Source organism: Nerophis ophidion, linkage group LG01 (genome assembly GCF_033978795.1).
Source record: "Nerophis ophidion isolate RoL-2023_Sa linkage group LG01, RoL_Noph_v1.0, whole genome shotgun sequence".
Lineage (NCBI taxonomy): Eukaryota > Metazoa > Chordata > Actinopteri > Syngnathiformes > Syngnathidae > Nerophis > Nerophis ophidion.
Genome location: NC_084611.1, coordinates 55,416,873 through 55,428,987, shown reverse-complemented (window position 1 = coordinate 55,428,987; position 12,115 = coordinate 55,416,873). Strand labels below are relative to the sequence as shown.

The following is a 12,115-nucleotide window of genomic DNA, read 5'->3' as shown; positions in this document are numbered from 1 at the left end:
GTATATTGTAGCGTCCCGGAAGAGTTAGTGCTGCTAGGGTTTCTGGGTTTATGTTCTGTTGTGTTTATGTTGTGTTACGGTGCAGATGTTCTCTCGAAATGTGTTTGTCATTCTTGTTTGGTGTGGGTTCACAGTGTGGCGTATATTTGTAACAGTGTTAAAGTTGTTTATACTGGCACCCTCAGTGTGACCTGTATGGCTGTTGACCAAGTATGCTTGGCATTCTCATGTGTGTGTGTAAAGGCCGCATGTATTATGTGACTGTGCCGGCACGCTGTTTGTATGGAGGAAAAGTGGGCATGACGACAGTTAGTAGAGGATACTAAAGGCACTGCCTTTAAGGCACGCCCCAAATATTGTTGTCCGGGTGGAAGTCGGGAGAAATTCGGAAGAATGGTTGCTACGGGAGATTTTCGGGAGGGGCACTGAGTCTCCCGGGAAAAATCGGGAGGGTTGGCAAGTATGGCTATGAGTTTTTTTTGTTTTTTTTTCTTGGTCTTAGTCTGGACCCCCTCTCCAGGGGCCAAGGCTTAGACTGTTTTTTTTTTGTTGTTTTTTTTTATAGTGTTCACCTGTTTCTCACCTTTTTTGTAAGGGGCGCCGGGAAGTTCGCGGACCCGTCAGCGAACCTTTTCTGTCTCCTTGTAATGTTTGTCTGCTCTTCAATGGGATTGTCCCGAAAATCTTAATTTTCCCTCAGGGATTATTAAAGTATTTCTGATTCTGATACCGATTATAGTCTGAAAATTGCAGTAGTCATCTTTACTGTCAACACAGGTTTAACAATCTCAAGCTTACTTTAAAAATTGATGGCTGAATTACAGCAATTTAACAGATTTGATTTGTCATTTAATCGTTGAAATATGGTCAATAGTTGCAGCTCTACTTAGACGTATTACAGTTTCACTAATTTCCCTCAAAGTTTCTATCAATCAAACCTTTTTCCAGCATTGATTGGTGGTCCTTAAAAGTAGAGTGTATGTTCGTCGCAATAGACTAAGGGCCCCCTTGATATTCCGTGAGCCCTGGTTGTAAGTGAAAGCAATGCAATGACGGTGTCTTACGTCAGCCTTTTGTCCTCCATGAAAGCTGATGCCATCAGAAATGGAAGACTGGAAATCTGCAATGGTGTAATACTCCGCTTCCACAGCAGGGGGCTCTGGTGGTTTAGGTAACTGGAACCCCTACAAGGAAAATAATGGCAATGTTGGCTGACTTCATAACTGTATTATACAGTTTTTGAATGACAGTGAATGGCAATTTGAAGACTAAAACAAAAATATGTTTCCTTGCTTGTTTTATATGAATTCATTGAAGAAATAAAGTAATGACAAGTGAGTTGAAACCCTATAAAAGTTAAAGTACCAATGATTGTCACACTACAAACTAGGTGGGGTGAAAGTTGTCCTATTCATTTTGACCCATCCCCTTGTTCACCCCCTGGGAGGTGAGGGGAGCAGTGAGCAGCAGCAGTGGCCGCGCCCGGGAATAATTTTGGTGAATTAACCCCCAATTCCAACCCTTGATGCTGAGTGTCAAGCAGGGAGTTAATGGGTCCCTTTCGTATAGTCTTTGGTATGACTCGGCCGGGGTTTGAACTCACAACCTACCGTTCTCAGGGCAGACACTCTTAACCACAAGGCCTAATATTTGGTTACATGTCCCTTGGCAAGAGTCACTGCAATAAGGTGCTTTTGGTAGCCATCCACAAACTTCTGGCAAGCTTCAGTTGAATGTGTTGGTTTTCTGACATGGACTTTTTTCCTCAGCATTGTCTACAGGACTCTGGGAACGCCATTCTAGAACCCTAATTTTAGCCTGATTTAGCCATTCCTTTTCTACTTTTGACGTGTGTTTGGGGTCATTGTCCAGTTGGAACACCCAACTGCACCCAAGACCCAAACTCCGGGCTGATGATTTTAGATTGTCCGGAAGAATTTGGAGGTAATCCTTCTTTTTCATTGTCCCATTTACTCTCTGTAAAGCACCAGTTCCATTGGCAGCAAAACAGGACCAGATCATAATACGACCACCACCATGCTTGACGGTTTGGCTTGGTGTTCCTGGAATTAAAGGCCTCACCTTTTCTCCTCCAAACATATTGCTGGGTATTGTGGCCGAACAGCTAACTTTTTGTTTCATCTGACCACAAAACTTTACTCCAGAAGGTCTTATCTTTGTCCATGTAATGTCACATTTTCAGTAGATCCATAATAAAATCATACAAGAACCAAACTTCATGTTTTTTTTGTGACCAAGAAGTATGTGCTCCAATCACTATCACAAAACTTCCGGGCTGATGATTTTAGGTTGTCCTGGAGAATTTGGAGGTAATCCTCATGTTTTTCATTGTCCCTACCGATTTCAGGACGGACACTCTAACTGCAAGGCCACTGAACAGGCATTAGAATTGTTAAATGGTTTTGAAAATTACAATTCAAAGGCAAAAAATTTAATTTTGGAAATTTGCTACCTCCTTCACAGGAAGCTATATCCTGGAATGTTTCGTATATTTACGTCCCTTCATTGAGTCTAATGAGTCAATCCCAGGGCTGGTAAAAGTCTGTATCCTAAAACGGGTCAGTAGCAGTTTGTGTACGTTAAAACAGTGGTTCTCAAACTTTTTCCACCCTAGAAACCACTTGGCTCTCGAAGTTCCACATTAATAACCAACATTAAAATACAGTAACATAGGACTAAGTATTCTTCACAAACAAGGCAGGTTTTATTTAATATTTTTGGCCACTTTAACGTTACACACATTGCACAAACATCATCAACGATGGCACTCCATATACAGTACATATATACATACGTCTTTGGCATACTACTCGATGGAGTACGCGTACACAGTGCGAGAATCACTGCGTTAATTAAATAAAACGAGAGTTGTCGGTGAGAAATTGATTGTGAAAAGTCTTACCAAATTGTTCTCTCTTCTTGGAGGAGGTTTTTGTCTCAGATTTGGAGACCCTGATAAATGAACAAAACATCAATGTCAATAATTAGAATCAACGACGCAACATTAGTATTTTCTTAGTATGAGAGCAGAATGGTAAAAAATACCCTACATATTTTATATTCCCACATCTTTTTGAGTCATAGCACCATTGCAATTAAAAATATATCAAAGTGGCTCCAGTATTTTTTTTTTTTATTGACTATTAGGTACCATATTGACTTTTAAGAACCAATAAGGACGAGATTTTTAAAGACTATACTCAATTATCAAGATGTATAGTAGGGCTGGGCGATATGGCCTTTCTTAAACGATATATATCTCGATATTCTGCCTTAGCCTTGAACGCTTAATGCATATAATCACAGCAGTATGATGATTCTACGTGTCTACATTAAAACATTCTTGTTCATACTGCATTAATAAATGCTCATTTTAAACTTTCATGCAGAGAGGGAAATCACAACTAAGTCAATTGACCAAAACTGTATTTATTCAACAGTTATTAAGCAGTGGCACAAACATTCATGTCATTTCCAAAACAGAAAGTGCAAGATTGTCAGAGACATTTTAAAACAAGCTATTAGTTCACTTTTGTGCATGATGTCACTAAGATGAGATCAAAACAACACTAAATTTAAGTGCACTTTTTGTACAGAATGCCACGAAAATAGTTTAAAACAAATAAAGTGCACTTTTGGCATTATATCACACAAGATATTTCAATAACTGTCAAATAAAAATGAGCTGCGTAACAGAAAATCAAATAGTGTATGTCCTTCGCTATGTGGTAGGTTACTCCGGACGTTATCTCCTTCTGTTGTTGATATTCTTTTCATACGGTGTTGATCTGGAAATGTTTGCCTGGGCATTTTGTTAGTGTGGCACCAAACGGAGATGTTGACATGCAGAGTTTCAAGCAGTCTTCATTCTCTAGCGGGTGACTTTTCAAATGACGCTACATGTTACCAGTAATGCTACTTTTTGTAGCAACGCATTTGCCCCACACCCGACAAATTAAGAGTTGTCAGTTCGACATATTCCCACTTTAAGCCAAACCACCGCCAGACGATGGACCCCCTGCGGTTTTTCTTGGGAATTAATTATTCCTTCATTTGTTACTAGATTCACACTTTTTACCACTCGCACCACAGATAATGTTACCCATTCTGCTACCTCTCTGCTCCGCGAGGGCGTATACGTTTGTGAAGTATGTAAGAAGGTGCGCTTGCTGTCTGTGAGAAGGAGAGACAAGAAAGAGTGGGAAGAGCCTGTAGTGTAATCCCCGCAGCTAAAATCAACTGCGTTTTTTTTTGATCGAGTGAAAACGTATACTTGAATATCCCAATATAGGTTTTTTCTATATCGCACAGAGACAAACCTGCGATATATAAAGTATATCAATATATCACACAGCCCTAGTGTATAGTCTGACAAAACTCAAGCTCTTGTAAATTAGATTTTTCTGCTGTAGATTGACATGGATTTTATTGCGATAAAATAATTATGTTGCAATACATATTTGAAAGTGTACAGATCCGCACATTCAATGCACATTGAAAAAAACTGAGCGGAAGATGCCTTTAGACTAGAGAAGAATTTGGTTTCCATCCATCCATTTTCTACCGCTTGTCCCTTTTTTGGGATCGCGGGGGGTGCTGTAGCCTATCTCAGCTGCATTCGGGCGGAAGGTTTATTAATTTATGCTGGGCGATATATTGAATATACTCGAGATATCGCGGGTTTGTATCAGTGCGATATAGAAAATGACAATATCGTGATATTCCGAGTATACGTTCTCACGCAGTTACTTTTAGCTGCGGGCATTACACTACAGGCTCTTCTCAGTCTTTCTTGTCTCTCCTTCTCACAGAGATAAAAGAAGCGCAGCTTCTTACATACGTCACATACTGTCGCCTCATACCTCACGGAGCAGAGAGGTAGCAGCATGGGTAACGTTAGCTGTGACTCTAGCGGAGCGGTGCGAGTAGTAATATGAGAGAAAGAAGGTGCGAATCTGGTAACAAATGAAGGAAGGAGTTAATTCATAAAAAAATCAGCTCAGGGTCCATCGTTGGGCGGTGGTTTGGCTTCAAGCGGGAGGATGTCGAACAAATATGCGGCAAACGCGGTGTTAAAAAAAGTAGCACCTACTGCTAATGTGTAGCATCATTTTAAAAGTCACCCGCTAGAGAATGAAGAGTGCTTGAAACTCTACATGTCAACATTTCCGTACGGTACCACACCCACAAAATGCCGAAGCAACCATTTCGAGATGAACATCATATGAAAAATTACTCAACAAAATAAGTTAATAACGTCCGCAGGAACCTACCACATAGCGAAGGACATACACTATTTGATTTCCTATTATGCAGCTCATTTTATTTGACACTTATTGAAATATCTTGTGTGACATCATGCACAAAAGTGCACTTTATTTGTTTTAAATTATTGTAGTGGCGTTTTGTACAAAAAGTGCACTTTAATTTAGTGTTGTTTTGATGTGTTATCTTAGTGACATCATGCACAAAACCAAAAGTGCTAATAGCTTGTTTTAAAATGTCTCAGACAATCTTGCACGTTCTGTTTTGAAATTAAATGAATGTTTGTGCTACTGCTTAATAACTGTTTAATAAATACAGTTTTGGTAAATTGACTTAATTGTGGTTTCTCTCTCTGCATGAAAGTTTAAAATGAGCATATATTAATGCAGTATAAAGAAGAATGTTTTAATGTAGACACATAGAATCATCATACTGCTGTGATTATATGTGCCAAGTGTTCATTCAATGCTAAGGCAAAATATCGAGATATAAATCGTGTATCGTGACTTGGCCTAAAAATATCGAGATATTATTCAAAGGCCATATCGCTCTGCCCTAATTTGTACTGAATTTTGCCAACAGAGTTAGAACGTCCATTTGAAAACTTTGATTTATTGATCAAATATAAGTAATTTATTATACATTCTTGTCACACTATTTTTATTCAATTTTTTCATTGAAACTGGAAACACTCGTCGGTCATGCATTTTCAAATATGTAATTTAGAATAAACTAAATCTTATGAATAAATCATTTTACAGGAGGCGCACCATTAGTGGTTGAGTCACGGAGGACAAAGACAAAAGTAGTCTGTAAGGAATAATAGATCAGAACTGCAGCCATACGCTAGTAAAGGCAGGTAGAAATCTGTGTGGATGATGTATTTATTGATTGCTAGTACATTTTATTTTTTATTAGAAGCTTAACATACATGACTTCCAATTGACTGTAATTCAGTTCAAGTAAATATAACCTGCTGTAACAATTTGCAAATGAAATCTGCTGTATGTCACGGTTACAATAGGAGGATGCACGGATGGCGCTAGGGTTCAATCGTTGTCGTCCGTACAAAACTTCAGGATACATACATGGAAGTGGAAAATGGACAACGCCATGGCGCAGTGGTTTATGGTCTCACTCGCCTGTTGAAGGTTTGCGGCACAGTGGCCATTGCATACATTTTTTAATCCTTCCGTACAGGGAGATCTCTGCTGTGAGTTTTATGTACGTGGACTCAGACTCGAAAAATGAAAGCCAATCAAAGCCAATTTTCTTTTATTTATTTTAATTTTATTTTTTTTAAATAGATCTGCAAAGACAAGATGTATTACAGATTCTGGCTTTTGAACTTTGCGCCGATAAGATTGTTCTTTTCCTTTTTGGTCCGCAGGACACGACATCCACAGTTTTCAAAAACAATTGGAAATGTGGACTCGTCAGACCACAAAACACTTTTCCACTTAGTATCAGTCCATCTTAGATGAGCTTGGGCCTTGCAAAGTTGTCGGCGTTTCTGGGTGTTGTTGATAAGAGGCTTTGGCTTTGCATAGTAGAGTTCTAACTTGCACTTACAGATGTAGCGACAAAAGTGGTGACCCTCGCCCCGTCCTTGTTTGTGAATGACAGAGCATTTCATGGAAGCTGTTTTTATACCCAATCAAGGCACCCACCTGTTCCCAATTGGCCTGTTCACCTGGGGATGTTCCAAATAAGTGTTTGATGAGCATTCCTAAAGTTTCTTAATCTTTTTTGCCACTTGTGCCGGCTTTTCTGAAACATGTTGCAGGCATCAAATTCCAAATGAGCTAATGTTTGCAAAAAATAACAGTTTTCCAGTGCGAACATTAAATATCTTGTCTTTCCAGTCCATTCAATTGAATCTAACTTGAAAAGGCTTTTCAAACCATTGTATTTTGTTTTTATTTACGATTTACACAACGTGCCAACTTCCCTGGTTTTGGGGTTTGTCAATCGTCGATATAAATTTTGTAGTCTTCATACTTTGTTTTGATCAAACAATTGTATGTAATAAAATAAAATATGGAAGTAATTTAAATATTGTTTGGATATAGTTACACTGTCCATAGCACTTATCATAAATACATACTATATATACACATTTCTCCCTGATGTCTCTCTGATGATAGGTATGGGAATTGGCATCATAAAACCCAGATGAGAACACCACAAATTATAAGGATTTTCCCCCCGAAAGGTCAAGACCACCTGCAGTTTATCCATAGCGTCAAAAGCCAAAAACAAACTACTATCGTTTAACACCGTCCAACAAGACCAGAAAGACTCACCAATCTCAACTCTCTGTGGCGCGACTCTGGCAACAGCTGGCGACCCGGCTTCGCCCCTCGATTTGGCTTCCATCCGGGCAGTGCTGGCCGCTATCCCCAGACACGGGCTGTTGGTATCGCGGCCCGCGCTTAGCCTCCTTCCCGTCTCAGCATTAATCTCTGAGCTAAAGGGCATAGGCAGGCTGATCTCGCTCTTGCAGATGTGGCGTTCCGGCGTGACGCTCCCTTCTCCGTCTGTCTGGATGTCCTTCTCGCTGACGGACTTCTTTTGCAAAAGATTACTTATCTCCATGATGTTGCCAATGATCTCCACGGGGCCAGACAGGGTCTTCTTGCGAGGACTGAAGTCTTCTTTCAGCTTCTTCAAATAGGAGGCAGGGGCCCACCCCTCGCTCCCTAAATATCTGAGTACAGAAAGATACCTTTAGTACGAAGGTAAGAAAAAAGCACTATTGAACAAACCAGTTTTGTAAATTGTCCCAATACCAATGTTTTGGTACCAGTACCAAAATTATTTTGAGACTTTGATACTTTTCTAAATAAGGGGGACCATAAAAAAAATGCAATTATTGGCTTTATTTTAACATATTTATCTCAGGGTACATTAAACATGTTTACTACTGCAAGTTTGTCCTTAAATAAAATACTGAACATACAAGACAACTTGCCTTTTATTAGTAAGTAAACAAAGAAAGGCTCCTAATTTAATCTGCTGACATATGCAGTAACATATTGTGTCTATGTTGTCAAAATTATTTAGGACAAGTGGTAGAAAATTAATTATTAATCTACTTATTCATTTAATGTAAAAATCTGCTTACTTTCTATTTTAACATGTTCTATCTACACTTCTGTTAAAATGTAAGAATCACTTTTTCTTCTGTTTTTTGATCATTTACATTAGTTTTGGATGATACCACAAATTTGGGGATCAATCCAATACCAAGTTGTTACAGGATCATACATTGGTCATATTCAAAGTCCTCATATGTCCAGGAACATGTATCCTGAGTTTATAAACATAATATAAATTAACAAAAAATTAAAATAGATGTTGTGATAGCAAAAATATTGATGTAACTAGTAGTATCAACTAGATATGCGTACTATAGTTATTATTATTACAGTGGATGTTCGATGTGTATGTTATGGGACATTCACCCTCCGCTGTTGCCATTTCTAATATAAAGTAATGTAAAGTTCTTACTTATATTATCTGTCAGTAAACTTGCCATGAAAGCACTAAAACATACCAGTGTAGTGAGTTTACATTATGCACCTAAGGAACTTAAGTTATTAGAGTTCCGGTCGGACGGTTTTTCACGGGACACATTTCCGGTGTTGTTTTTTTCCGGATGAGGAGATGCTGCTCCATTATTGATTAACGGAAAGTCTGAATGTCATTAAAACAGTTATCTCCATCTTTTGACACTTCTTCCACTCCCGTCCTTGCACGCTACGCCGCTACAGCAAAGATGACGGGAGACACGTAAATTAGATCGCCCACAAAACGGCGCATCCGGAAGAGACTGTCAGAAAGCGTCTCGAAGATGATCTGTGAAACTAATCTATGCAACATTTTTACCAAAGAACCACCATTACATGTTATGTCGACAAGCAAGTGTTTTACATTTAGAAAAAAATAATATGACCCCTTTAATGCGCTCTATAATCCGGTGCAACATATATATGAAAAAAGATCAAAAATAGACCATTCATCAATAAGCCGGTGTGCCCTATGGTCCGAAAAGATTGTTTTAAGACCATGATAATAAAAATTAAGATCATTTCACATCCACACCGACAGACATTTATTTCTCTTTTGCATTATAAAACAAACATTTTAAACAGCAGCTTCTCTATTGTAAACTACACCACCTGGCTATCATTATGGGGATCATCAGTCTTGGAAGATGTTCTTTCAGCTGTTCATTTTGTAGAATGTGTTTGATTGATTGAGAGTTTATATTAGTAGATTGCACAGTACAGTACATATTCCGTACAATTGACCACTAAATGGTAACACCCGAATACGTTTTTCAACTTGTTTAAGTCAGGGTCCACGTTAATCAATTCATGGTATAAATACAGCAGATAACATCTAAAACTATAGTCATTTCACATGGCAACGTTCTGGCTTTAAGAAACACTAAAAGAAGACAAGAAAATAAATTGTGGTAGTAACGGTTTCAATTTTCTATCAAACAGAGTAAAAATATTATTGAATCACTTAATTCTGAGAAAGAAATGATGGAAAAACACTACAACACAACAGCAGTACTTTGTTGCATCACCTCTAGCCTTAATAACGTATTGCAGTCTCGAGGCATGGACCTCGCCGGTGACAAACACAGCTCATCTATCTTGCCCCAACTTCCTCTGAATGCTGTTGCCAGATCAGCTTTGCAGGTTAGAGTCTTGTCCATCCATCCATCCATTTTCTACCGCTTATTCCCTTTTGGGGTCGCGGGGGGCGCTGGCGCCTATCTCAGCTGCAATCGGGCGGAAGGCGGGGTACACCCTGGACAAGTTGCCACCTCATCGCAGGGCCAACACAGATAGACAGACAACATTCACACTCACATTCACACACTAGGGCCAATTTAGTGTTGCCAATTAACCTATCCCCAGGTGCATGTCTTTGGAGGTGGGAGGAAGCCGGAGTACCCGGAGGGAACCCACGCATTCACGGGGAGAACATGCAAACTCCACACAGAAAGATCCCGAGCCTGGATTTGAACCCAGGACTGCAGGAACTTCGTATTGTGAGGCAGACGCACTAACCCCTCTGACACCGTGAAGCCCTAGAGTCTTGTCATTTTCTTCAATTTACACCACATATTTTCAATTGGATAGAGCTCTGGACTATTATATTATCTGGCCCTTATATTGACCATCTGTATCCTTCTTTGAGGGAAGTTTGTACTGTTTTTGCTCTACGGCAAGATGCATTATCATCTTGAAAATGTCATCATCCCCAACATCCTTTCGATCGATGGCCAAAAAGTCAATGTAAACATGTGCATTTATTGAACATGTTATCTCCCCAGTGCCATTACCATATCATCAATAATGACTGTAGCAATTTGAATGTTTTCTTCAGGCAGTCGTCTTCATAAATCTCATTGGAGCAGCATTAAAAAAGCTCAGGCATTATCACCTTGCGATTAATCACTGAATCCGACTTTCATACAGTCATCCATAGTCCACAAATGCTTTTCCCTAGCCCATCGTAACGTTTTTTTTCTCTGCGTTAATAACGACTTTTGTTTAGCTTTTCTGTGTTCAAACCCTCATGTCCTCTAAGCGGTTTCTTACAGTTGGATTGCAGACGATGACTCCGGTTTCCGGCCATTTGTTCTTCGTTTTTTTTTGCTGCGCATTTTCGCTTTTCAAGACTTGTTGCTTTAAGTTTTCCGTCTTGACGCTTTGAGGTTTTTCTTGGTCTACCAAAATGCTTTCCTTATACAACCTTCCCTTGTTGTTTGTACTTGGATTTTGACACAGCTGACTGAACAAACGTCTTCTGCAACATTGTGTGATGTTTTACATTCTTGAAGAAATTTGATAATTCTGAAATCTCTCGTGTTGGAGTCATGATTCATGTTAATCCACCTGGTACAACTACTTTCTAAAGTGTGAACACTACTTCTTAACTGCACACTTATGAACATAGGGTAATGGCAATATACACAGGGATTTCATATTTCATTTCTTGTATTTGAGTGATTCCATTTTTACTTTGCTTTATCTAAAAATTAAACCAATGCTGACTACCACAATTTATATTTTTGATTTATGTTAGTGTTTCTTAAAGTCAGAAAGTTGCCATTTCTATATACAGTCGTGGTCAAACGTTTACATTCACTTGTAAAGAGCATAATATTATGGCTATCTTGAGTTTCCAATCATTTCTACAAGTCTTATTTTTTTGTGATAGAGTAATTGGAGCACATACTGTACATGTTGGTCACAAAAAAACATTCATGAAGTTTGGTTCTTTTATGAATTTATTATGGGTCTACTGAAAATGGCTTGGTGATATGGACCAAAACTCATATCCCAATATACTTTGGCCCATAAACATAACTAAATATCTCCACCATGCCTTGATTAACATTTTTTTTAAATGACAGGGATCCCAAATACACAAAATCAGGTGCCGACAAGTAAGAAAAGTAGGTTTTGTATAATAGGATCCGGACTTAAGAGGCGGTTTGAGATAAGAAAAAACAAAAAGCCTTGAACATAATATAAGTCAAATGTAATCTCTGATTACATTACAAGAACAGAAAGTGAAATAAAGTGCCCTGTTTTAAGAGGACATGTTTAAGGTCAACATTAACATGATAATAATAATAATAGACCGTTAATAATAAACATTACCGTATTTTTCGGACCATAGGGCGCACCTGATTATAAGGCGCACTGCCGATAATGGTCTATTTTTTAACTTTATTCATATATGGGGCGCATTAAAAGAGTCATATTATTGTCATTTTTTTCTAAATGTAAAACACCTC

The 12,115-nt window shown here is 38.7% G+C and overlaps 1 protein-coding gene across 6 annotated transcripts in view; it reads right to left on the bottom strand.

The window, feature by feature from the left end:
• Window positions 1–12,115, bottom strand: part of sh3pxd2aa (SH3 and PX domains 2Aa) — a 232,777-nt gene that overhangs the window by 10,325 nt on the left and 210,337 nt on the right. For all 6 annotated transcript variants that reach the window (XM_061907796.1, XM_061907806.1, XM_061907815.1 and 3 more), the window contains 3 exons: window positions 7,593–7,996; window positions 2,924–2,973; window positions 1,065–1,184 (listed from right to left, as the gene is read on the bottom strand). In XM_061907796.1, the coding sequence (XP_061763780.1) occupies window positions 1,065–1,184; window positions 2,924–2,973; window positions 7,593–7,996 (574 nt within the window). The remainder of the gene's footprint in view (window positions 1–1,064; window positions 1,185–2,923; window positions 2,974–7,592; window positions 7,997–12,115) is intronic.